General features: G+C 38.1%; 1 protein-coding gene and 1 long non-coding RNA gene across 3 annotated transcripts in view; both read right to left on the reverse strand.

Annotated features, from left to right (window-relative positions):
- Positions 1-448: 448 nt before the first annotated feature.
- LOC140141260 (probable arginine--tRNA ligase, mitochondrial) overlaps positions 449-26,460 on the reverse strand; it is a 53,686-nt gene continuing 27,674 nt past the window's right edge. Inside the window, exons 10-12 of the mRNA XM_072163068.1 lie at positions 18,803-18,982; positions 4,129-4,192; positions 449-2,648 (exon numbers count right to left, since the gene is read on the reverse strand). Coding sequence (XP_072019169.1) covers positions 2,562-2,648; positions 4,129-4,192; positions 18,803-18,982 — 331 coding nt within the window. The 3' untranslated portion in view covers positions 449-2,561. The remainder of the gene's footprint in view (positions 2,649-4,128; positions 4,193-18,802; positions 18,983-26,460) is intronic.
- Positions 13,064-17,824, reverse strand: LOC140140720 (uncharacterized). 2 transcript variants are annotated; one of them, XR_011857268.1, is made up of 4 exons: positions 17,553-17,824; positions 14,694-14,837; positions 13,840-13,949; positions 13,064-13,166 (listed from the first exon to the last, which is right to left on the reverse strand). It is a non-coding gene; the product is annotated as an uncharacterized lncRNA (long non-coding RNA). The 2 variants fall into 2 exon arrangements; XR_011857269.1 differs by lacking the exon at positions 17,553-17,824 and adding an exon at positions 17,055-17,261.

The following is a 26,460-nucleotide window of genomic DNA, read 5'->3' on the forward strand; positions in this document are numbered from 1 at the left end:
CAGTTTCAGGTATGATAAGTACCCAGTAAAATGCGATGCGATCAAGCAAAATGAGTCGGATGTCGGGAATATTGATTTTGAGATAAAGCCAATAATACTAAATCGTATTCAACTTCCTTTGTATTTTATTGTTCTGAGCTACACTAAAATGGCCATATCTCTGAAACCGTAAATCAAATTATGACAGGGTTTTCAGCGAATGGCTTATAAAAATGTTATCAATTTGAAAACTGAATTTTGATTTTGATCAACATCACTTATTTTGCTTGATCGCATCACAAATGCTAAATGAGCCGTTCCAGTGCAATTTAAACTTGGAACTGTCCTTGCTAAGTAAAATTGCTATCTGCAATAAAATAACATTGTTTTCTCTTTGTAGAGTACAATTTAACAACTAGCGATGGTGATTAAAATATTTTGCCAAGTCCTTTTTAAGTGTAATCCTCTCATAGAACAATGTGCTTTGTCATGCGTGTGCATTGAACATTATGCGAGATAAAACATGCTGGATGATTAGGATGCTTAATTTGTAAAAGGAATATGGCAAGACATATGTGATGCGATCAAGCAAAATCAGTCGGAACTCGCAAATATTGATTTTGAGATATAGCCAAACAACGGAAATATTTCCTTTTGTTTTGGAAACTCTTTAATTGCTCATATCTTTGGAACTGGTTGTTCAATTTCAATGGGGTTTTCTTCAAAATCCAGCTTTGTAAATGCTTTCTATTATCCTATAAACTGAAAATGATTTTGCTTGATCACATCACATATGATCTCAAATCTTAAAGAACCATGTGAAAAATTAAAAGGTGTACCGTAAAGGTTCGCCTAATGGCGATATGGGCTCCCTTGACATAAGTGGAATTTTAGGCACAATCTAAAAGTGTCCTCCAATAAAATTCCCACCAGCAAATAAGGGCAAGGAACCTTAATTCCTGTTGGAACATGTGACATTAGGCGAATCTTTACGTTATGTATATAAATTTATCAAAGAGAGTATACCCAAAGAGTACTAACTGAAACTGTCATGTGTGTAATGCTATGGTAAATATGCCCTCTTGGTTTTTCGCTCATGGAGGGCCGAAGCTTATCAGCCAAAACCCAAAATGGAACAATGATTGCCATCTTCAAGCTTGAGCTTTACAAAGGCACACATTCCACACACAATGCAAACAACAAAGCACTTTGAATCAATTTTTGGGTGCATAGCGAAATAATCTGGAGGTACACAAAATTTGATTGCTCTCCTTGGTCTCTTTGTCATTCAGATAACTTTCAACACCAACCTTCCTAGTTTAATTCTTTCAATCAAAATTTCACTCCTCTGCTAATGATGACAAGTGAAAATCAAAGTAATACTGCATTATCAATATGGAACTACACCATTATCTTGACAATTCATTTGCTCGCCCTATTCCTTTTTAAAGGAATTTTTATTGTCCTCCATGAGTGACACACAAACATGACAGAGTTGGTACTCTTTGGTTCTACCTCCTTGAAATAATTGACCTTCCATATACATTTGTGAGACAACCAAATCCACCTTGTACTTTCAGAATAAATTCTTTTTATTAATAATACGTTTGTTTATACATAATTGTTTAGAGTACAAAATCTGTATATATTTGAATGTTTATGTATAACAATAAGATTTGCATTCCTGTTTTTACTGTTATTATGAATATTTATAATAACTTATGAATATGCAATAAATATACCAAAGAAAGAAATTTGATGTGCCCACTTGTCTTATTTTCAAGGGGTCTTTTTTTGTTTGGGTGATACTAGAGACAACCACTCTGGTATACGCCCAACCCCCTAGATGTGATGTGATCAAGCAAAATCAGTCAGAAGTCTGAAATATTGATTTCAAGATTTTTTAAAAAAAGCGCAGTGAGACGTTGATCCACAAGCCTCAGCACACTTTACAGCCAAAGGAAAATTGTTTTGGAAACCCTTTGACGGTTCATATATTTTGAACTGGTTCAATTTCAGTGGGGCTTGCTGTAAAATGTAGCTTTGCAAATGCATGTTACAATCAATAAGAAACTGAAAATTGACTGACCGACTTCAGACTGATTTTGCTTGATAGCACCACATATAGGGGTGGGCTTATACACAGGTATGGCTATCGATTCGCAATACATCATTGTGGCTGACGTGAATTACACTTCCATTTTTATTCCTAGGGCTCTTTTGATTTCTTCAAATATTTTTTTATAATGATAAAGTGAATCCCCTGGCCCTCTATATTTACGCACAAAAGATCGCCTCCCCTTTATAATGACTGTCATATGTTTACCATACATCTGCCATGGCTAGTGATGATCTTTTAGCATTGTCCCACTCACTGTCCTGCCGTACTAGGGAAATGTGATTCCCCAGGTGTGCTTCATCACAGCTTTTAACAAACTGTTTTTGGCAATTTAAAAAAAATAAATAATGCTATTTGGCAAGCAAGTGCTAAGCTTCATTTCTTTCCAAATTGTATCATGAGCAAACTGCATGCAATATGATTTGAGTCATATAAAATGTCAATACTCCAAAAAGTGAGTTGTTCACATCTGGTTCACTGGTTTCATGCCCAGAATGTCCATTCCATGAGCTAAGGTTAGCCTTGCTGAATTGAAGAGAATCAGTCTTGCCTACAGATAAAAAGAGACAATTTATTGCATTGTCACATGGTACATCTTCAAGATTTAATGTCACAGATATCTTCCATTGGGTCCACATAAAAAACCTTATGGATTTTCCAGCTTGAGCTCACAAAATGTTGAAAGTCGTCAATTTGTGAGCCAACACCGCTAAATGAGGCACATTGATGCTGCAAACCCTATTTTGATTTACACAGTACAAAATGTGGAAGGTAAAAAAATGTCAAATATCCAATAGTGCACTTATATTAACTTGGACACATACATGTATACCATCAATTGCAAGAATTAGTTTCATCAAAATGTTAAGAAAAATAAGTTTGCGAGATGTTTTATTTATTCCGTTGATTTTTTAACTTTTTTGATGTTGCATGATGCAGAACTTAATATCACAAGGTTCAATCCATTCCAGTTGAAATCCATATACCTCTATGGAGTATGGACGACATAACATAGATCTCCTACACAGGAGGCATAGATTTCAAATAGAGTCACCCATTCGGATAAACCCAATTTCTAATTCACACTGCCTGTGTGGAAGATTGACTGCAATTGAAATCTACACTCCCTGTATGAAAGATTAAGGTTATGTCTTCCATAGGCGTATATGGATTTTAACTGGAATATCCCATTACAATAAGTATGCCCCATTTCCTCGTGTTGGGTTACGTATCGTCACCCTGCTATGATAATTGCCTACGTCAATTTGTGAAATTGTGAGGACATAGTACAAAATATGGTTCAAGCATGCATTTAAACATATTTATTCACACATTTTGACACAAGAAATGATAATGAGACAAATAATCATAAATTATTAAGCTTATTACCTAACTGATGCATGCTTGAACCATATTTTGTACTTGTTCACAATAAGGCAAAAAAAAAAAATTGTTTGGTTGCCCTTTCAAGACAAAAATTTGGAGGGTCGGCAGGTCAATCCTTTTTTTTCTTCTTGTTTTTTCTTTTTTTCATGGGCTCTTCCTCCATTTTCCCTACAGTTTGAAAATTGTGCAATTTTGGACCAAATTTAACTGGAAATACTTCTTGTTTTTAATCAAATATGCATTTAATAAATAAAATGAGTGAATAACAAATACAAAATGTCCTTAATTCTGTCCAAATTTAAGGTTTTTACTAAAAAACTGATTGAAAAAAAAAACATGACCCAAGATTTCTAATTTTTTGGGTCGTTCTCTGAGGGCAACCAAACACTTTTTTTTCCTAACCAAAAAGTAGTTTAATTTGCAGGGAATTATCGTAGCAGGGTGACAATATGATTGTCCTCAATGATTTTTCATAAATCTATCTGCCTTTTGTCTTAATGATAAATGAGTAAATCATGTATATTTTATTACTTTATTATCTCTAAAAGAAGGGCCAAGTTACTGATACACCACTGAACATGTGAAATACTTGGACCACAAAAATAAAGGATATGTACAAAGATTAAACTGCTGTCAAACCTTACCTGTGCAATTTCTATTGGACTATCCTTGACCCTGAGTTTCTTGTGTGCTGATGATACTAAATGTCTGAAAAGAAATACAAGATTTTGACAGTTTTGATGTGAGAATGTCATCCGTGATGCAGTTACATATTGCGAGCATGCAAATTAAACCTGGAATATTTCTGATAATCCTCTCCACTTCAATTTTGGCTTTTAAGGTTGTATTAGAGGGTATACCATTTTTCACACTGATGTGGCAGTAATGTCAATCTGTTGAGTCAGCTGTTTTGCTTATGCATCTATGTTGTGTCTTTAAGTGTGGAGGATGTGTGTACGACAGCAGTGAATGCTCGCGATTTGAAGCTGCGTCCAATGAAATGCGCACTGACGTCACTATCACATCAAGATGAAAATGGTAGACTAGTACAGTCTGGACTCCATATAATAGCCCCATGTAAAAGCTATGAAATGTCTTCCATATTGAATTGTTACCCATGGGGACCAAATAGTGTGCCTCTAGAATTATCGTGAACAAGGGAAATCAAAAGGTAAGCACTTAGTGTTATAAAGATGGAAGCATTAGCGTTACAAAGAATTGCACATGTAAGACTTGGCATGTGTTATCAGTGCCCTAGATCAGTGCAATGCATTACCCCCAAATTACAAATAAGCATGAACAGAAGAATCAAGTATGTTGGGCACATGGTGAATACATCTGGAGATACATTACAGTCGGGAAGCCAGTTGCCGTTTGACCCGTGACCTTACGATTTTGTCACGTGACATACTCGCCAGAAATGGCGGCAAATTCAAGTGAAAATGACCTCTTCAATAATGCATCGAATGCTTCAATTACTAGATAATTCTCTGAAATTCAGTGAAATTATTGTGTAAGGGACATTTGAATGATGATATTTCAAGAATTAGATTGAAGGAATTCAATGGCGTTTTTTGGTAAAATGCGCGATTTACTATGCCAAAATCGGCCGTTTTCGCAGTGAGTGACGCCAAAAACACAGGAAAATCCTTGTAATAAGTTGTCGGTTAACACGTCCATCACTAATTTGTTCATCAAAATGTAGTTTTATACAGTACTTAACTTGTGTGTGAAGGGAATGCTTAAAAACACGCTATCGACCTGTGGCAGATTTAATATCCGACAAAATATCGCCGTCGTCTGCAGCCGCGTAAACAAAATGGCGGAACGGCGAAGCTTGTTGTTTTCAGACATTACGGGCGCACAGCACCAAATATAAACGGCCTCTCTGACGCACGTAAAAGCACGTTGAAAACTCGATTTTAGCCCCCGACGCGACGTGTATGAGTTGGAGTAGGTTGTATGAATTTCATTAATTTACTTTTTACTAAGATACGACCACATAGGTTGGTCTATAGGCCTACTGGGCTATTCAAGGTAGGCTTAGGGCTAACTGTTTTCACGACCGCTATAGCCTAATAATAGTATACTAATAGGCCTACAACTTTCAAGTAAACGGCACCGGGAGGGGCTAATATTAGTAGGCCTGTATTTTTGATTTGTTCATGTCACTTTGACTATACAAATGTAGGCCTACCCTAAAAGGGAGAATATTAGGTCAACTGTTTATAGGCTATAGGCCTACCCCTCATAGTATTTTTGTCTTTGTCAAAATATATATGAAATAATACTACTAAATTTGCTGTCAGGAAAATATTCTGATCCTTTTAAACAGAAATAGTTGTGACCACGGGAAGGCCCCATTTGCTGGTGTTTTTTTGTTGTTGTCTTCTTTCTCTCTCACTCTAGACGTAAAACCCAGTAGGATGGGCCATACAATTACCCCCCCCCCCCCAGGTAGGTGCTGGATTCACACTTAAGAAGACATTAATTCAACCCCCCATCCCAGCAAACATTATAATATTGGCCCAGTTATGGCTTAAACCGGTCTACTTCTGGCAATACCGGACACGGCTGACGGTATAACGCCAGTACAAATCCGATACTGGTCAATGTTTGGCCGCCATTTTCTTACCAGGATAAGCTGTGCCGTGCTTGGTCCATTTTGGGCCAATTGAAGACTACCGAATATGGCATCGAGCGGCACATACATACTGGTCCAGTTATGCAGACACTTGTAGGCGGGCTTGTAGGCCCCGAGTGCCGCCCTGTATTGGCCCAATGTTGCATTAATGTGGGCGTGGTTTTGAAACCCTGACATTTTCTACTATCAAAATACAATATTTGATCAGTATCATCTGCATTTTGAAGGGCCACATGTTATTATTATTATAAAGAAGAGGCGCTAGGCAGTGAGTTTGCGCTTGTTCGAATATTTCATTTACTGCCTTGTAAAAAATCTACGTGAGCAAGGCATAATTTTTTATCTGATGACACCATAGAATATATATTTCATTTATCAATGGCTCAATTTTGTGAGCTTGGTTTGTTATCGACCTTTAATACTTTGCACATCAGTTAACACAAATTCAATTGTGCTGAGTGCAAGTAACCTGTAGGTCTCCTTTATAAAGAAGGAGGTCTGGTTCAACAGGTGAAACTGATCAATAATGCCTGAACCAACCGGATAATCGAGGAATGAATAGAAGAATATTCCACAGCTAGACGTGGACCAAAATGAAATAAAATAAAAAGTACCAAAATTGGACCATTACCGTTTGCTTACGGTTGCATAATGGGAATATATTGGCAATATTATATTGGCCCAGTACAGTATTGAATAAATTGGACCTCTACTGGGCCAATTTCAACCCATTTTGGCCCAGTGCTGGCAATATCTATTGGGCCAGTCGAATGCCCGTGTGCACGACCGTATCGGACCAATACAGGCTGCCATTCTTGGTCCTTTATAGCAGCTTTTTATAGAGCCAGTATCGGGCCGATTGTATAATGTTTGCTGGGATCCAATACCTGGTAATATCTAGTCAAAAAGAAAATGAAGCCACTGCTCTCTCTCCCTCCCGACTTCTTCAAATTTGTAAATGGTTAAGCAGGCTCGTAAACAGGACTTTTTTTTTTGGGGGGGGGTGATTTTGAAAAAATTGACCGGGGCAGAATTTTGAAAAGGTAGACTTTTTGTTCAAAATTTTGACATTTTTGATCAAAAGGCACAAAGAAACCTATTTTGTGCCTCGCAAATCAACTGTGTGGGTAAATATAGGCCTATGCGACGTTTTTTGGCATTTGCACTTTGGGAGGGTTAGGCTAGGCCTACGGGCGTGTGGTGCAAACAAATGGACTGTTTGGGTAAAATATAGGCCTATGCGACGCTTTTTGGCATTTGCACTTTGGGAGGGTTAGGCTAGGCCTCACGGCGTGTGGTGCAAATGGACTGTTTGGGTAAAATATAGGCCTATGCTGACGTTTTTTGACATTTGCACTTTGGGAGGGTTAGGCTAGGCCTCACGGGCGTGTGGTGCAAATGGACTGTTTGGGTAAAATATAGTCCTATGCGACGTGTTTTGGCATTTGCACTTTGGGAGGGTTAGGCTAGGCCTACGGGCGTGTGGTGCAAATGGACTGTTTGGGTAAAATATAGGCCTTGCAACGTTTTTGGCATTTGCACTTTGGGAGGGTTAGGCTAGGCCTACGCGCGTGTGGTGCAAATGGACTGTTTGGGTAAAATATAGGCCTATGCAACGTTTTTGGCATTTGCAATTTGGGAGGGCTAGGCTAGGCCTGCAGGCGTGTGGTGCAAATTGACTGTTTGGGTAAAATATAGGCCTATCTGACGTTTTTGGCATTTGCACTTTGGGAGGGCTAGGCTAAGCCTCACGGGCCTGTGGTTAAGCTAGGTTCAAGGTCCACCCTTGTTTCTTTGACAGATTTATGAATTATACGTTAGGGGGGCACAATAATTTTTTGGGGCAACCCAAAAGAGGCAAACAAATTTTGGCAGGTCAAAAGGAGCTCAAACGGGAAGTGCAAGCAATTTTTGGCACAAATTTGGCACCTTTATACTCTAAAACCACATTTGACCACAAACAGATTCTGAAAACATAATGATAAAATTGTATGTTTTTTCACCCAATACAAAATTTACTGGATTTGCCAAGTTTTAAATTATTAGACTAGATGTCTCATCCAATATTTTAAAAAGACCAATAAATTTGTGTATTCGGCTCAAACAAATCCAATTTTATATCAAAATAGGATCATTTACTAATTTCTCATTATTCCTTTACCCTTTTATCATTGTAGTCAAATTTGACTTCAGCAGTAAATCTGACTGCTTGCAAATGAAATGTACATTTTAATGAAACACAATGACTGCAGTTTAGTAATACAACTTACAAGGCATTTATTTGTATGGCATTTTTTTTTTTTATACAATATTGCACTGAGGTCAATTCAGTCCAACAGCTTTAACAGAGTTAATTTACAATATTTTACTTTTTAGGACACTCTGTTCATTTATGAAAATTATAGTATTGGGATTAATTCTGTGACACCCATTTGCAACCTGGTTAGGATTACGTTTGGGGTGCTGATTTTGAAAAAGTGGACTTTTTTCAAAGGGGGGGGGTGCGATTTTGTGCAAAGTGGACTTTCTTCCCAAAATTTGGACCTTTTTATAAAAAGTAAAAATCCTTATATTTTTTTTTTTTCTTGCTGCGCTCTCAAATTCTGAAATTTTGGGACCTTTGGTATATTTTTCCAAAATTAGGGGGACGCACCCCCACTGTGCGTACGGGCTTGCCTGGTGGATACAATTGCCTGCACAGATGTCCATCTGTTTATTTTGCAGTACCGGTATAATCATGTAATATAGTTCTGTTAATTAGAACATGCAATGTGTACTGCAATTATAAAATTGTACTTTATAATTGGAAATTATAGCTGTGGTTAAGCTAGGTTAAAGGTCCACACTTGAATCTTTGACAGATATATGAATTATACGATAGGCGCGGGGGCAGAATAATTTTTTGGTGCACTCCAAAAGAGGCAAACAAATTTTGGCAGGTCAAAAGGAGCTCAAACGGAAGTGCAAGCAATTTTTGGCACAAATTTGGCACCTTTATACTCTAAAACCACATTTGACCACAAACAGATTCTGAAAACATAATGATAAAATTGTATGTTTTTTCACCCAATACAAAATTTACTGGATTTGCCAAGTTTTAAATTATTAGACTAGATGTCTCATCCAATATTTTAAAAAGACCAATAAATTTGTGTATTCGGCTCAAACAAATCCAATTTTATATCAAAATAGGATCATTTACTCATTTCTCATTATTCCTTTACCCTTTTATCATTGTAGTCAAATTTGACTTCAGCAGTAAATCTGACTGCTTGCAAATGAAATGTACATTTTAATGAAACACAATGACTGCAGTTTAGTAATACAACTTACAAGGCATTTATTTGTATGGCATTTTTTTTATACAATATTGCACTGAGGTCAATTCAGTCCAACAGCTTTAACAGAGTTAATTTACAATATTTTACTTTTTAGGACACTCTGTTCATTTATGAAAATTATAGTATTGGGATTAATTCTGTGACACCCATTTGCAACCTGGTTAGGATTACGTTTGGGGTGCTGATTTTGAAAAAGTGGACTTTTTTCAAAGGGGGGGGGTGCGATTTTGTGCAAAGTGGACTTTCTTCCCAAAATTTGGACCTTTTTTATAAAAAGTAAAAATCCTTATATTTTTTTTTTTCTTGCTGCGCTCTCAAATTCTGAAATTTTGGGACCTTTGGTATATTTTTCCAAAATTAGGGGACGCACTTTACCCCCACTGTGCGTCTGGCTTGCCTGGTGGATACAATTGCCTGCACAGATGTCCATCTGTTTATTTTGCAGTACCGGTATAATCATGTAATATAGTTCTGTTAATTAGAACATGCAATGTGTACTGCAATTATAAAATTGTACTTTATAATTGGAAATTGCATTTATTATAATTCCGACATTTTATTGTTTAGAAGAGACAATTTATCAAAATACGAACACACAACTATATTTTTACACCTTACGCGTGATACACAAAGATATTGGTCAAGCTGTGAGTTTTCAAAGATATTGTGCGAGGCGATAGCCGCGCACGATATCTTTTAAACCAGGCATGGGACTACACATTTATAAAAAAAGTCTGGAAAAGCGCGTAAAATTGGACAAGAACACCTGAAAATGGGCTGAAAATAAATAAAACTGTGGGAATTTTTACATCAAAAAAGACTGGTTCCAGTATTTCCACTGGAAAATCCCATGCCTGTAAACTCACAGCGAGACCAATATCTTTGTGTATCGTGTGAAAGGATCCATACAATTTTATCATTATTATGCTTTGAGAATCAGATTTTTATTAAAAAAATTAATTTTTGGTCAAAAACATGATTTTTTGTCACAAATTTATGTGATTTTTGATCAAAAATATAATTTTTCTTCAAAAGTGTGATTTTTTGGTCAAAAATATGATTTTTGGTCAAAAATGTTATTTTTTTGTCACAAATGTTATTTTTGATCAAAAAGATAATTTTTCTTCAAAAATGTGATTTTTGGTCAAAATTTTAATTTTCTCAATTACATTCTGTAACCGCTTAAAAGTGGGTTCGCTAAATGGTATTTCAATATCTATACGCTACATGTATGGTGATCGTGGACTGCAAGCTGATGCAGAGACCTCCATGTTCAGGTGTAATTGGTCGCCAATTTCAGTTTGAGGGCAGATATCCAGAATAATTGGTTTTTAAATATGTGTATTTTTAAAGTATAGGATGGAAGATTCTAAAAGCATAATAATGATTGCAATAAGATAATCATAGGATTTGAACTGTTCATACATGTATGAGACCAAATTGTTGACGTACACACAATTGCTCACGGACACACACGACTTGTGATGCCATAAGACCTAATACCAGATCCAGAAACACTATAGAGAGTTTTTTTTCACAGAAATCCCATAAATTTCTGTGATTTTATGCTTCCGTCAATTGCAAGCCCGGCTACCAGGGACCCGGGCACTGTAGACACAATACCCGGGACTGTCACCCTGAAATAACCAGAAAGTACATCCCCGGTACCCGGGACTGTACCCGGGATGTACAATTAGTCGTCCCGGTAGCGGGGCCATGAAAATACTTAAATTTTGGATTTGCTGATTAAAAACATTGAAAATTAATACAGCACTTTGAAACCCGGCTGGCATGGGCGGGGACAGTACCGTGGGTTTCACCCACAATTGTGCCCCGGTACCCAGGACAATACCCGGGGCATAGCAGGGATTATTACAATTGCCTTTGGTAATCTCCCCCCGCTACGTCCCCGCTGTGCCCGGGTCCCTGGTAGCCGGGCTTGCAATTGACGGAAGCATTACAGTTTTTGTACAGTGAGATTACAGGCTCTACCTATGACAAAATTTGTAAAATGATGGTGAGGTAACTCCATTTGAAATTAACACTCCCTGTGTGCAAGATTAAGGTCATATCTTCCAAAGGGGGTGTATGGATTTCAACTGGAATAGCTCAATAAAGGATCTGGTCAAGGGTGAAAATAAGATGGCCCCTGGTTCACTTCATTCAACATGGAACCAGGGGCCACTTCTAATCAACAAGGGGCCAATATTTTGTTCTGAATAAGTTCATCATGCATTAATGGCTATGGAATTGAATTTTTGGGTATAGTGACCAGGGGCCAGTTCCTGAAGAAAAGTGTCCCCTGGTCAGCTGAAATTTAGATGGGACCAGGGGCCATTTCAGGGTTTCTGGGGCTAACTGCTCCCATCTCCCACTTATTGGCTCCACATCTTAAAATCAACATTTGACCTTGTATCTCATGTGTGGAAATTCTCAAGCTTCTACTAAAAAGTGCACAATCCTTCAGGTTAGCAGCAGTACACAGAAAGTGCTATCTGATTTTTTAATAACATGGTATCAGATTTGTATTTTTCTAATACAGAATATTTATAGTCCCTACATTAACTGCAATATTTAGGTTTGTTTTTTCTTTGTGCGTATTGAAATAAAAACTTTCTGTATGAATTCCCATGTGGTAAAACATGTGGCAACCTCTTGGTCTAGCACGTGAAAAACCTGAAAACACACGTCCAATGCCCTCTGCAATCTCTCCTGGTTTAGGGCACAGCCGGCCCCTCACCCCCTTCAACAATGGCGACGGTAGATCCTGTGGGCCGAGTATGAGAACAAATGGCAGTTTTAAAATTATTATTTTTGCTACATTTATATCCATGACGATATGGAAAAATTAATATCCATGCTTTGTGAACAGGCCTCAAAAGTGTGTGTCTGTCAAGGATTTAACAATCAACAAGTATGCGGTAATGCCTAGATTGATTCTACAAATTGTCCATTCTGGGTCACAGCCTTTTTGTGTCACACTCGCAGACCATTTGAAAATGGTACGCGAACAAAAACCTTATAGAAAAAACATTCAGGTAAGATTATAAACATAAAACATCAAAAATAAAACAAAAGGGACTAGAAATTCTTGTTTATCAAACTGTCATTTTGCAGGGCAACTGCACCTTCATATTGTGTAATTCACTGATTTCTCACACTTGTACCAGTAAAATAGTCAATGGAACAACTCATACTTGTACCTCTACCCAAACCTGAATATTTATTCCACAGTATGTTTTGGGTTGCATCACACTGATGTAGAAATAAGGGCCCCTTGTCAAAAAGTTAGGGAAAATCTGCCTGTTATTTTTCAATTAAATTTCATTTCAGTTATAGTAAATCAGGGTTAATAATTTCAGAGAGAATCCTAGAAACCATGAAATTCTTTGCAGGGATTTTCTTGAATAGATGTACGAGAATTCAAAGAGATTCTTGTCAACATTACAGATTCTGGTAAAATTTCAGAATCCAATGGATTCTCACAAGATTAAAATAAATTCTACCTGTGGTAATTTCTGACATTAAAGTACATAGGAAGTCAATGTGTTATTTTACGTACTGCTCCTTTTAATACACATAATTGAATAAAACTTACTGGCTGAAAATCAATGAAAGATGCCATTCCTTTCTTCACTGTAGCAATATGAAAGGCAGTGCTATCAGAACCACATTTTTACACTTTGTTCATCCACATCTGAAAAAAGAGATGACAAAAAAAAACATTAAATAATTAACCTTGTTTTTAATAAACTGGTTTGGACAAAAGAAATTTGGGTATAAAAGAAAACGCAACCTCGAGATCATGTGGGCTGATGTTCTGAGATTTCAAAGAAATTCATTCTCTTTTGGCTGGCAGACAGGGAAAACAACATGGAGCATGTAGGTAATGATGGTCAGGTCAACCACCTAGTTAACCAGCATCTAGCATTCTGACCAGGCTTAATCATACAAGTACCTAGGAAATAAAATTCCATACATGTACATGTCTCAAAGCTTATGAAGATTTTAAATCCAATGTGGAAACAAACAAAAAAGTGATGTGCACCATAAAATGAACGAACGTGACAGCTTTGAGACATATTGAAATATCTGGAAACACCTTGCTTAGTTTGGTGTTACTTTTTTTTGCATAATATGTTTTTTTAAGTAATAGAGGCCGTCAGCGTGACGTCATATGCCGCCATCTTGTGGGTACACGCTGTGATGGTCGTTCGATCACCATGCGTGAGCAGCAAAATCACCGCGTTGAGGCGCGATAACAGCTGCGTGGCACGCTGCGCCTTGCGCGTAGTGTCCGACGCATGAACACACAGATCATTTGTACCCACAAGATGGCAAAAGGCTGACGGCCTCTATTATTTTCTTACCTGTATCCATATTTCTTGATTAGAATGTGCACCATTTTGCTGTAGTGAGCTGCATGCAATGATCCTCCTTCTTTAAGTTCATCCACAATAGCCAGAATGCCAGATATGTCCTAAGTTTAATTTTTAAAAAAAAGTAGACTGTAAGGTGAAGCGGAGGAATCGTACGGAAAATAATTGTGCATTGAAGTTTTTGTTTTTTTCAATGACAACCAATTGTATCACAAAATGCTTATAAATTAGAATATAACTTCGAAACCGGCACATGCAAAAACAATTCAATGGATCTACATGTAGTTTGCCTTTGATTGCAATTGTGGATAGGTATTGATTGATATGAATGAATTTGGATGCCTCATACTAGTTAGCAGTCATCTACATGTAAGCATGTTATCCTCTTTACACAAGTTTACAGCAGCTCTTTACCACATGTGGTGTGCTCATAGCAACCAACTAGCTAGACTGCACAGTGCACATGTAGACATTGGAGTTCCGGTAGTTGTTAAAAAATCTACAGCCCAGCACGCTGATTTATACTGGACGAGATTGGATGACTCACAAATATTCAAGGAAACAACATGAAAAATGATAACAGACATGTATCTACCCCGGGTGGGGAGGGCTTCAGTCCAAAATTTGTTGTAAACTTCACTTTTCACAAAATTGCCTCACCCTGAAAAATGTCCACTTTTCTGCAATTCAGCACCCTAAGATAATCCTACACCACTGTGGCTTATCATCATAGGGGCATACGGAAGGGGGAAATCTCACAGGAATATTGCCGAAAAATGGCTTGTGTACCTCCAATCATGGTTGGTGCCGTCCATAGGATCACTACACCACTGCTGCATACTTACAAACTGTGTGTCAGGCATTTCCACATCTATTATCCTGTCCTTGGCTTCTTAATTTGCTTCACTCACTGTTGTCTTCTTTGCTTGTGTATCATCAGGTTCCATGATCGAGCCACTCGAGTCAGTATATCAGACAATACCTTCTCCCTGAAATGTCAAGGCAATAATGTGTGTTTAATGTCACTTACTTCTATTGTCTTCAGAAATTAGAGCCAATGTTAAGAAGGAAAAAAAGGCCTACAGAATTTTAGCACAAGTTCAGGAGCACTATCTTTTTAGAGAACGCTGGGGATCAAGGAATAGGATATGACGGTATCAACCCCCCCCCCCCTGTTTTTTTGTTGCTCTTTTTAATTTTATGGTGAAATATCATCATCCAGTCCACTTCCAGAAATGTTATTTTAAAAAAAAATTCCCCCTGGAAAAACCCGGATTAAGAAAAAAAACCCGGAAATCTGGCAAAAACCGGAAAACTTGCAACACTGAAACAAGCTTTGGAGCTTGACAACAAAAAACGTCTGATAAGGTGCCACACATCAGAATGCTTTTAAGGGGGTACTACACCCCTGGCCAATTTTGTGCTTATTTTTGCATTTTCTCAAAAATTATAGCACATTGGTCACAAGTCAAGATATGCATATTATAGGGGCAAGGACTACAACTACTTTACTGAAAATTCAGCAACTCAAAGCAGGTAGTTAATGATTTATTGATCAAATATTGGTTTTCCCTCATTTTTGAGTGTAACTCCACAACTGTTGTCTGTGCTGAAATAAAATTTCCAGTGCAGTAGTTGCAGTCCTTGCCCCTATAATATATATATCTTACTTGTCCCCAATGCACTATAATTTTTGAGAAAAATGCAAAAATATTGAGTTGTTTCTTAAGCAAAGAAAATGCATAGCGTGTTGTGATCGACGGAGAGTGCTCGAAATGGGTTGAAGGGGAATCTAGTGTGCCACAAGGCACGGTCACTGGACCATTAGATTTGATAATCAAATTCTAAAAGTATAATAAACCGGATATTTCAAATGATAAGCTTACGGTACATGTACTGCTGTGCATGTGCATGTGCATGCGAATGCAATGTCAAATGAGAGCGAGAAATACATCAAAAATGTCTTGGCAAAGTAAATAATTCTTGATCATCATGAGAGAATGTGTAAACTTTCTTCTGCACCATTGCATCACCGCACTTTTCGTGGAACAACACGACAGCTCAACTAAGACTAAGATATTTTGCCTATAGCATGCACGCTAGCATCTATTTCAATTCTTTTTGATTACATTTTGTAGGCCTGCAAATAAGGCCGAGTCAAGCTGGGAGATTCATTGCAGAGTGTCATTGCACACTCTGTGCTTGTTCATCGAAAGACAGCCTAGGCTAATAGAAATTGGCACCACTTTCGTGGCGGGTTGTTGTCTTTAATTCTGTGGTTGTAGACCAAATAATAATAAAGTATCCATAAAACATGTATATGTCCGGCACTTCAACAGGGACAGGGTGATTCTTTGTTGGATTATTTGATCCTATGACATCTTCTCATAATTTATTCAGTCTGAAAACATAGTCATAGAGCGCTGTATGGGCTGGCAAACTATGTAGGCCTAAGCTTAAGCTTATCGTGTGTACACGTTGACGCAAATTCAAGAAAGTATAAAACTTGGAAGTATTACTATATATCTCCTTTAAATTTGCCTCTGTATTTTGCAAACTAAAACAAGAATACTTTATTAATATACGAATATGAGAGTAGGCCTATGACTGAATTAATTTAGATGCCAAGTGTTAAACCATATTGTACTTAAGTCACCGGTGCTTGCAAAGTTATGAATGAATGCTGTACAATGATTTATACTCGTCACATGTGTATCGCCATGGTCGGATAACGTAGGCCTAATTCAGCTAATTGCATGCTTGTCGTGGGTCGACCTGGATAAAAATCCTGGGCGTTTGTGGGCCGAATGTGGCAACCAAAATTTTACGGTCTACCTGGGAGAAACCGATTTACGATAACTTAGATGGTCTATCGTATCGTGTGTGATACGATATTTTGGGTCCACCTGGTGTCCTGGGATATTTTTCTCCCAGCTTGACCCAAAACGTGCAAATAAGCAACATTCAATTCCATCCATTATTCATATTTATGCTTGCATGACGACAAGTCATGCACATTGACATTGTGCAACTTGCAAGTCACAGTGACAGTGTGAGTCACTGAAAACGTGAAAAAATCTAACTCGAAAACGAATAATTCATCGACGTTCATCGCAAATTTATATTCACGATCGAGGACAATTTATAAAAGCACAAGCTGAACGTATTCCATACAAACTAGATGCATTTCATGTTTTTATACGCACATTAAAATTTGTTTGTGCGCGCAGTGGTGCAAAATTCGTCACCCCTAGTCATTTCACGGTAGCCACAGACAAGCCTCAGTCATGTCAGTAAACAGCCAATTATTTCATTTTTCGCGTGGCGTCCGTTGAATATTTTTTAATAATTATGAAATTAAGACATGTTTCAATCAAAATTTCTATAAATCATAGTACTGACACACGCTATACGACCTGTGGCAGATTAGGAAAAAGTTTCATCATGTTCATGTTTTTATACATAAAGTATAATTTGCGCATGCGCAGTGGTGCAAAATTCGTCACCCTAGTCATTTCACAGACAAGCCTCAGTAACAGCCAATTATTTCATTTTTCGCGAGGCGTCCGGTAATTTTTTTTAAGAATTCGTAAATTAAGACATGTTTCAATCAAAATTTCAATAAATCATAGTACTGACACACGCTATACGACCTGTGGCAGATTAGGAAAAAGGTAAATAAAAGTGACAGATCAAAAACTCACGTGCGATGCGGGCCACTAATCAGTGCTCGAGGGATGCGGTTCCTGCCTTAGAAATGAACTATAATTATTCATAAGCTGTATCCTTATATGGCGATCCGATTCTGAAAGTTCCGCGTCGATTGGTTATTTTTGACCTGAACTATAGTAGTAAAACTACCGCCCTCTATTTAAGGCGCCAAAACAGCCTCGACTCTGAACAAAGGGGCGAAGTTCGGCAAGGGGCTACGTCCATGTTTAAGATTTGCTCGAAATCGTGAACTGGCTTCCCGACTGATTAGTTTACTCTCCATTATAAGCAACACACATTCATGATGGAGCTGGGTCCCGACGTTTCTGGTGTAATCTCCTTGAAGTGACCTGGAACCACAAAATGAGCGTAAAGTCACAAGGTGGAAGTTTAAGACATCCTGGCTGCTGAGTTGATATTCTTTGTTTGCCTTGCACCTGTACAAGCCACTGGTATGTCCTTTGTGAATGGCCCATTGTACCCCCATCCACAAAGGACATACACTATTGGCTTGAACAGATGCGTGGCACTAACAAAGAACACCAATGCAGCAGCCAAGACATATAAACTACCAAATTGCGTCTTCACTCTCATTTCTTGGTAGCAGGTCAGTAGCAAATAGTGCCACGACACAATCAAGTGATTCCCTTATTTGTGCGTCTAAAATGAGTCCCTTTTGTGATTATCATATGCAATTCATTCTCTTTCACATCTTTTCAGCATGGGGGGCACTATAGTGGCAAGGAGGTATCAGGCACGTATATGGCACTCACAAAAAGCACCCTAAACAAGTATTTCTGAGACCAAAATTTGCACCCCTAAACATGTATAATAGTAGCGTGATTCTCTACCCTAAGCAAGTAATTGTCTTTTCCCCAACCCTAAACAAGTAATTGATTAGCAATTATTATCCCTAAACAAGTAAACACACATAAACAGGTGCTGTTAGTTTTAGCGAGTTTTTGTTTAACATTTTTCAAGTATGAAGGAGAAAGAACAAAATCCCAATCTGAGGTCTATTTACTTTGTACTTCAGACTTGATGGACTATACCTACGTAAGACCACCAAAAACATAACCCTTTTACACCAATTTTACATGAATTTTATGCCCTATTCATGTTACGCACGTACAGTGGCCGACTGTGAAAAAATACTCTTTTACGTGAATCTTTGGACGTGCCTGATACCCCCTTGCCATTATACTGCCCCCCCGGTTCAGTATACCCAGTACAATACACTTACCCTAATTGGAGTAGATATTTGACTATAACATGTGGTTCCATTTCTTGATATGCTTTCAGTACAATGCTGTCTAATTGAGCTATATGTGCTACCAGGTCTACAGCTTCTGGTTCCCCCAGATGGGATGTGTCTATACTTTCAACACTCGATGGAAGAGGGAATCCAGCTTGTTGCTCTAAACTGAAATATATCAATATATATTAAATTTTATTTTCATTTTATCAACTCTTCCATATCGTCATTGGGCAGGAAAAAACTCCTATGATGTCTTGTGGCCCTAGAACATGTTTAAAACAAAACTGCCAAAATGTTACATCTAGGATTATTTGTTTTAAACATGTTCAATATTTGCACTTCGACAGTCATCAACCCTTAGAACACAAGTTGGGCGTCATACGAACTTTTAAACATCGTGCACGTACCATCTCCTCCACCAACGGTTCTCTCAACCAAGAACTTGATCATATTCACCGTGCCCTGTCGGTCTGCGGTTACACCAAATGGGCTTGGGACTGCTCCGGCAGCAACAAAATCACTCCCAAACCTAAAACGCAGAACTCTTGCTCACTCTTCCATACATCGAGTTACTGAAGGACTTAGCTGCAAGATTTGTAAAGTTGGAGTTTTGGTTCACGTCAAACCCACCAACACTATCAGGAGCATGCTCATTTCACCTAAAAAATGTGATCCTGTGTGGTTTACAGTATTAAGTGCAGCAATTGTTCGTCCCAATACATCTCCAATTGGAACTCACCTCAAGTCTGAATGACACAAGTTTGATGAGTCCAATATCAATATCTTGGACACTGATTCCAGATGGCTACAACGAGGCATCAAGGAGGCTTATTACATTGCTGCTATGGATCCAGACCTCAACCAAGACAAGGGACAACACTACCTGCCCCGTCTACAAACCGGTCATCAAGTCATGTGACTCCGGGTTTTCCCGTGAGTCACTTGATTAGCTTTACCGCTCCTGTCACAATTCTGATGAAGTCCCATGGATGTGGTGATGAAATATTAAAAGTAAGTCACTATTTTGTTGAGAGAACTGTTTAAAATATTCATTCTAACATGAATCTACTCTTTTATGGTGTTCCACAAAAGCCAGGAGGGACAGTAGAGGAGCTAGGTGATAAGATGAGGGATATCTTCCGAACTGATTTTGGGGTATCGGAAGAGCAGACTGAATACCAGTGTCCGAATTAAGAAAATAAAAGGGGTTGTCCCACGGACAACCCGGTTGTAATGTCTGGTTGTCCACCAAAGTTTTTGGTTGTCCGTAAGCTGCCACAATCTGAAACAACTACATGTGACCAATAAAGTGGAGTGAGTGTAGTCAATTTATGAACAATTACTTTTAAATATTTAACAATTCATCAGTTGTGTCAGGTTTGAGCAAACTAACATGCTGAAAAAGTGACCTTTGGCTGTAAATCTTTGGTTGTCCGCCGGACAACTAGAGCATCATTTTCGGTTGTCCGGAGCATGTTTTGATTGTCCCGGGGGAACGGACAACCAAAATTTCGAACACTGCTGAATACATTTACTTTTGTCGTAGGACACTACAAAACCGGAAAAAATAACTTTTTTTTGTTGCAATTTTGGGTACCGGTACCGCCGAAAAAAATAATCGGGTACCGGGCACAAAAATTCCAACCCTAGTACACAGGGTACCAGGAAAGCATGGAAATGCGGAAGAATGAAGATAACAGACATCAACAACCAGTTCCCGTAATCATCCGTTTTGGATTTATGTATGACAGGGATGGGATTTTCCACCGGACTCAAGTACAGAGGATTCCAAGCTGCTGCACTGGCACTGTGAAAATGCCTCCCATGTAACATCAGGGAGGCACGCTCAATCACAAGCTTCAAGAAACTCTTTAAAATCTCACTATTAGACTTTTTAATTTTGTGCTTTGTTTATTATTTTGTATATTCTTGTCATTCACTGCACTATTACCCTTGTTCATTCTGTAAAGGCACGATTTTGTAATTTGCTCCTGTACATTTTAATTATATGGTTTCTGTTTTCATTTTGGTATATATTTTAAGATTGTAATTATTGCTTTGTACAATTTTGTTTTAGACTGTTTTTAATTATGATATGTGCATATTTTTAAGGTTTTGATTGTTTTAAAATATTTCTGTATTTCTTAAGGATGCTTTGTTTTGTACAGCGCTTTGTCCTTTAGTAAAGGCGCTTTATAAATGCCATTAATAATAATAATAATAATAACTTGGGTAGATGAGGAGGATGACAAGCTGGTCTGCTACTACCCTTAGAAAGAGACGCTCACTAAAATTAAGACTTATGCCCTTGCAGACAAAAAATGATGGCAAAAATTCACCGTCCGAAAGATCGGCCAACCCAAACTACAGCTCGGGACAAGTGAGACTAAATATGGCATTGGAAACCAGGAATCTGAGCTCTACATCCGAAGAAAACCAACTGGATGAAACTGGCACTGGCATGAAACTTGCAACTGCCAAAAGCACCAAATGTGATGAATGAGAAGCAAATAAACCGATACACCACATGATGATGATCTTGTGGGTGAACTAGTGCCATCAGCAGAAGCAACACCAAGTAATTCCATCACTCCCATGTTCAATGACAAAGTACATGTAGGTATAAAAGCATGTACAGCGCAACCAGAGAGATCAATGGCCGACATGAAATCTGAAATTGAGGTGTTGAAAAATGCCCCAACACAACCTGGGGCTTCACGTTACAAGAGTCCTCCCAGAAGAGACGGAGAGGATGAGGATGCAGGAAGCTGAGCTGGCCACCTCAGATTAAGATGATCCAATGTAATTTAAAAATGGGAAATGTTTTGAAAAAGGATTTACATGCGCTATGGAAAGTATCTCTCACATATTACTCTTCAGTCAGAACTAACCTTCGGTCTGGAAATAAACACCTTCTCCAAATTCTACGCACTTGTCGCACCTATGGTGACAATGCACTGCATTTTGGGCAGCTCCACTAAGAATCTGGAACTCCATTCGGACATCATTGCATAAATGCAACTCAGTTTGTGCTTTTTAGAACCATCTCAAGACTTATTTATACTGATTAAACTAATCCACCGCCTCCTTGTTGATATTCCTGGTTTTTTAAATGAATGGGTATTTTGCCTAACTTTTTAGCAATGTTTTTAGCGTATATATCATTTATGTTCAAAAATTTTGTAATTTGCTCCTGTACATTATATAAGGGTTCTGTTTTCATTTTGGTATTTATTTTAATATTGTAATTATTGCTTTGTACATTTAAACATGTTTTAGGCTGTTTTTAATTATGATATGTGTGTATTTTTAAGGTTATGATTGTTTAAATGTTTCTGTATTTCTTAAGGTTGCTTTGTTTTGTACAACGCTTTGTCCTTTAGTAAAGGCGCTTTATAAACGCTGTTAATAATAAAAACAACTTGGGTAGATGAGAAGATGACAGATAAAAAGAGATGGCAAAAACGCACTGTCCAAAAGAACGGCAAACCGTCCTATCCAAACTACAGCTCGGGACAAGTAAGAACTATTTTGGGACGCGGAATTGTGCAGTACCGCGTGCGGTACTGCACACTTCCGTTTACAGTCCGCATGCGAACTGCACATCCCGACCTGCATTCCGCATGCGGGAATGCAGGTCGGGATGTGCAGTACCGCATGCGGGACTGTAAAATTTTAGTGCATTTCCGCTAGGGATGTGCAATATTTTTAGTGTTTTTTCCGCATGGGGATGTGTAATATTTTCGGTGTATTTCGCGTGGGGAACTGCAATATTTTGGTGCATTTCCGCTAGGGGATGTGCAATATTTTTGGTGTTTTTCCGCATGGGGATGTGCAATATTTTGGTGTATTTCGCGGGATGTGCAATATTTTTGGTGCATTTCCGTTAGGGGAACTGCAACATTTTGGTGTTTTTCCGCATGGGGATGTGCAATATTTTGGTGTATTTCCGCCAGAGATGTGCAATATTTTTGGTGTTTTTCCGCATGGGGATGTGCAATATTTTGGTGTTTTTCCGCATGGGGATGTGCAATATTTTTGGTGTATTTCGCGTGGGGAACTGCAATATTTTGGTGCATTTCCGCTAGGGATTTGCAATATTTTGGTGTTTTTCCGCATGGGGATGTGCAATATTTAAATTATATTAAATTACTGTCCTCCGTAAATTGATTGATAATCGATCCACTTGAGAAATTCTCCGTTGGAACTTTAATAGAAAGTGGTCACAATGTCAAGTTGAATATATAATAGTCATCATTAAAGAGGCGTGTGAAATTGATTTTAATAAAATTAATTTTATACAATAACTATTAGCTAGGTTTCTATACTATGCCGACCTTTCGGACACGACTTAATTTCCAAGACTCTCTTTTAAATACAAAATGCGACATTAATTACATGCGCGATCATTGATTGTCTAAAACTAATTACTAAAAAAAGTAAAAACACCTAAGAGCCTGACGTATTTTTCACCACGAATGTAGGCCTACTAAATTTTTGTCATACCTATTTTGTTGCATGTCCGCATGCGGAACTGCAAAATATTTGGTGCAGTTCGAATGCGGTATTTTCGCATGCCAGCGTCGCTTGAACTGTCAAATATTTGGTGTAGTTCGCATGCATTTAATGTGAATGTCGCGTCTTGTAATGTAATATATTTGGTGCAGGTCCGCATGCGGGATATACGGTACATGTTTTTCGCATGTCCGCATGATGAGGAATGCAAGGCGAGATGCACAGTTCGGATACGTAGGCCTACAGTATGTTGTAGGCCTACATGTTTTATTTATTGAAATTTTTAAAGAAGAAAGTCTTGTTCCAAATTTCTGCATATAGTTTCATTGTTGTAATTAAAAAATAAAGTCTTCTCCAAAGATCGGCAGAGTCAGGCCTAAAATATGTACACAATTTTATATTAAAATCATTTTCACACGCCTCTTATGATGATTAGTGACTATTATAAATCTACTTGATATTGTTCTATAAGAACCCAGCGGACATTCCTCAAGTGGATCAATCATCAATTCACACTGATCTCTCAAGCGATGCATGCGCATCAATAGCAGCGGCAAGATCAGAAAACAACTTTTAATTTTTATCACAGCATGACCAAGTCAGTATTGGGCACACAGGTATGTCCCGAAGTGGGGACACTTCAAAATGAAATGGATATTGGTGTAGGGCTGACACTTTCGCACTAAGGGCATCCGGTGAGAGCAAAATGTAAAAAAATATGGGGTCATTGGGTGATACGTGAGAGCATGATTTTTGGCATTCGGTGAGAGCAAAATGTAAAAAATATGGGGTCATTGGGTGAACATGACCTTTTATAAAATGGAATCTTTGGGTGAGAGCCAAACGCAATTTGAGTTCTAAATGCGGGTCTAAATGGCTTCAAATTTCATTGTGTTTTTTTTTTTCAGTAACAAAATCAGTGATAAATGAAAGTTGCTGTTCAAATTGAACTTGTAAGGGTCTTTGGGTGACAGATCAAATGGAAAAATAGGGGTCTTCGGACAGAGCATGTGTTAAGTAAAAAAAATATGGGGTCTTTGGGTGACAGCGGCGCAGAAAAAGGGGGTCTTAACAGCCCTACATCGCGTCACCTCCAAAGTGGGAGTGCCCCCGGGAGGTCTGTCTGGTCTACCTGAAGAATTTTTAAGATTAAAAAAAAACCTTTTAATTTTTTTTTTTGTGTGTGCATAAAATGTATACAATATCTGACGGTCATATTATTATAATCAAGACAATATGGAGGCACGCGGAATATTTGGCACAATTACGCATTGGTTATACTAGTGAAAATTTATTTTTAGCATGCCCGCCGCATGCGGAACTACAAAATATTTGGTGCAGTTCGCATGCGGTAACAGCCGCTTTTAATATACATTTCATCATGCTAAATACAATTATTAGTTGATTATATAATAGTATATACATTTCATCATGCTAAATTAAATTATTATCCTAAATTGATAATCGATCCACTTGAGAAATTCCCGTTGGAACTTTAATAGAAAGTGGTCACAGCGTCAAGTTGAATATTTAATAGTCATCATTAAAGAGGCGTGTGAAATTGATTTTAATAAAAATTAATTTCATACAATAACTATTAGCTAGGTTTCTATACTATGCCGTGACCTTTCGGACAAGACTTTTCAAAACTCTCTTTTAAATACAAATAATGAAACGGAAAGTAAAAGCGATAGTGGGCCTAGGCCTAATATTGAATTAATATTCATATCTACATGCGAATATCTTGGCGGGATACATGCGACGATCATTGATTGTTTAAAATTCTATGATCTTGATCCTATTTTTATCGATATACATCGATCACTTATCGGATTAAGTATTGGACACAATAGATGAAGTATTTGATTGACAAGGTTGGGCAGCTTCTAACATGAATAAAATGCACACAATGTCAAGTTTATTACAATGGTCACTAAATAGATTCATCACAATAGCCACTTATCATTAAGCGGCGATGCGATAATATTTTTAATAATTATAATAAAATACTATAGGCGTTAAAGTTTATAACACTTTCTTTTAATTACAGCAAATGAAGCAAAACTCACAATAGGCTAATAGTCAAAGTAAAACGATAGTAATATTAAAGACATTTATATATGCATGTGATAATATTTTCTACGCCGCAGGGCCTACAAATAAAAAACAAAACAAATAAAACCAAAAACAATTCGAACAAAAACCGTTCATTTACTTCATTATGCGGAACTACACCAAAATGTTGCAGTACCCCATGCGGAAAGACACCAAAAATATTGCAGTTCCCCATGCGGAAAAAAACCCAAAAATATTGCACATACCCTAACGGAAATGCCCCAAAAATATTGCACATCCCCTAACGGAAATGCACCAAAAATATTGCAGTTCCCCATGCGGAAAAAATCCAAAAATATTGCACATAGGCCTACCCTAACGGAAATGCACCAAAAATATTGCATCACCGCATGCGGTACTGCACATCCCGACCTGCATCACCGCATGCGGGAATGCGTCGGGATGTGCAGTCCCGCATCTTGAATGCGTGACGGAAGGTGCAGTTCGCATCTTGGGACTGTGGCGGAAGTGTGCAGTACCGCACGCTTGCGTACTGCACAGATAGCAGTCGCTTTCAATACCTGCAAGTAAGACTAAATAGGGCATTGGAAACCAGAGATTTGAGTTACTGCCCTCAGAAAGAGACGCTGAGGAAAATTAAGACTCATCCTCTCACCGATAAAAAAAGATGGCCAAAACTTGCCGTCCGAAAGATCGGCAAACCGTCCTACAGCTGGGGACAAGTGAGACTAAATTGGCATTGGAAACCAGTGATCTGCAACTGCCAAAAGCACCAAATGTTGAGCAGCAAACAGATACACCACATTAGGATGATCTATCTTGTAGGGGAACTAGTGCCATCAGCAGAAGCAGCACCAAGTAGTTCCATCACCCCCATGTCAATGACAAAGCAGGTATAAAGGTGTCTACAGCGCAACCTGAGAGATCTATGGCCGACATGAAATCTGAAATAGAAGAGGTGTTGAAAAATGCCCCAACAAGACCCCTGGGCTCACGTTACAAGAGTCCTCCCAGAAGAGACGGAGAGGATGAGGATGCAGGAGCGGGGCTGA

The sequence above is a fragment of the Amphiura filiformis genome, chromosome 19 (genome assembly GCF_039555335.1).
Source record: "Amphiura filiformis chromosome 19, Afil_fr2py, whole genome shotgun sequence".
Lineage (NCBI taxonomy): Eukaryota > Metazoa > Echinodermata > Ophiuroidea > Amphilepidida > Amphiuridae > Amphiura > Amphiura filiformis.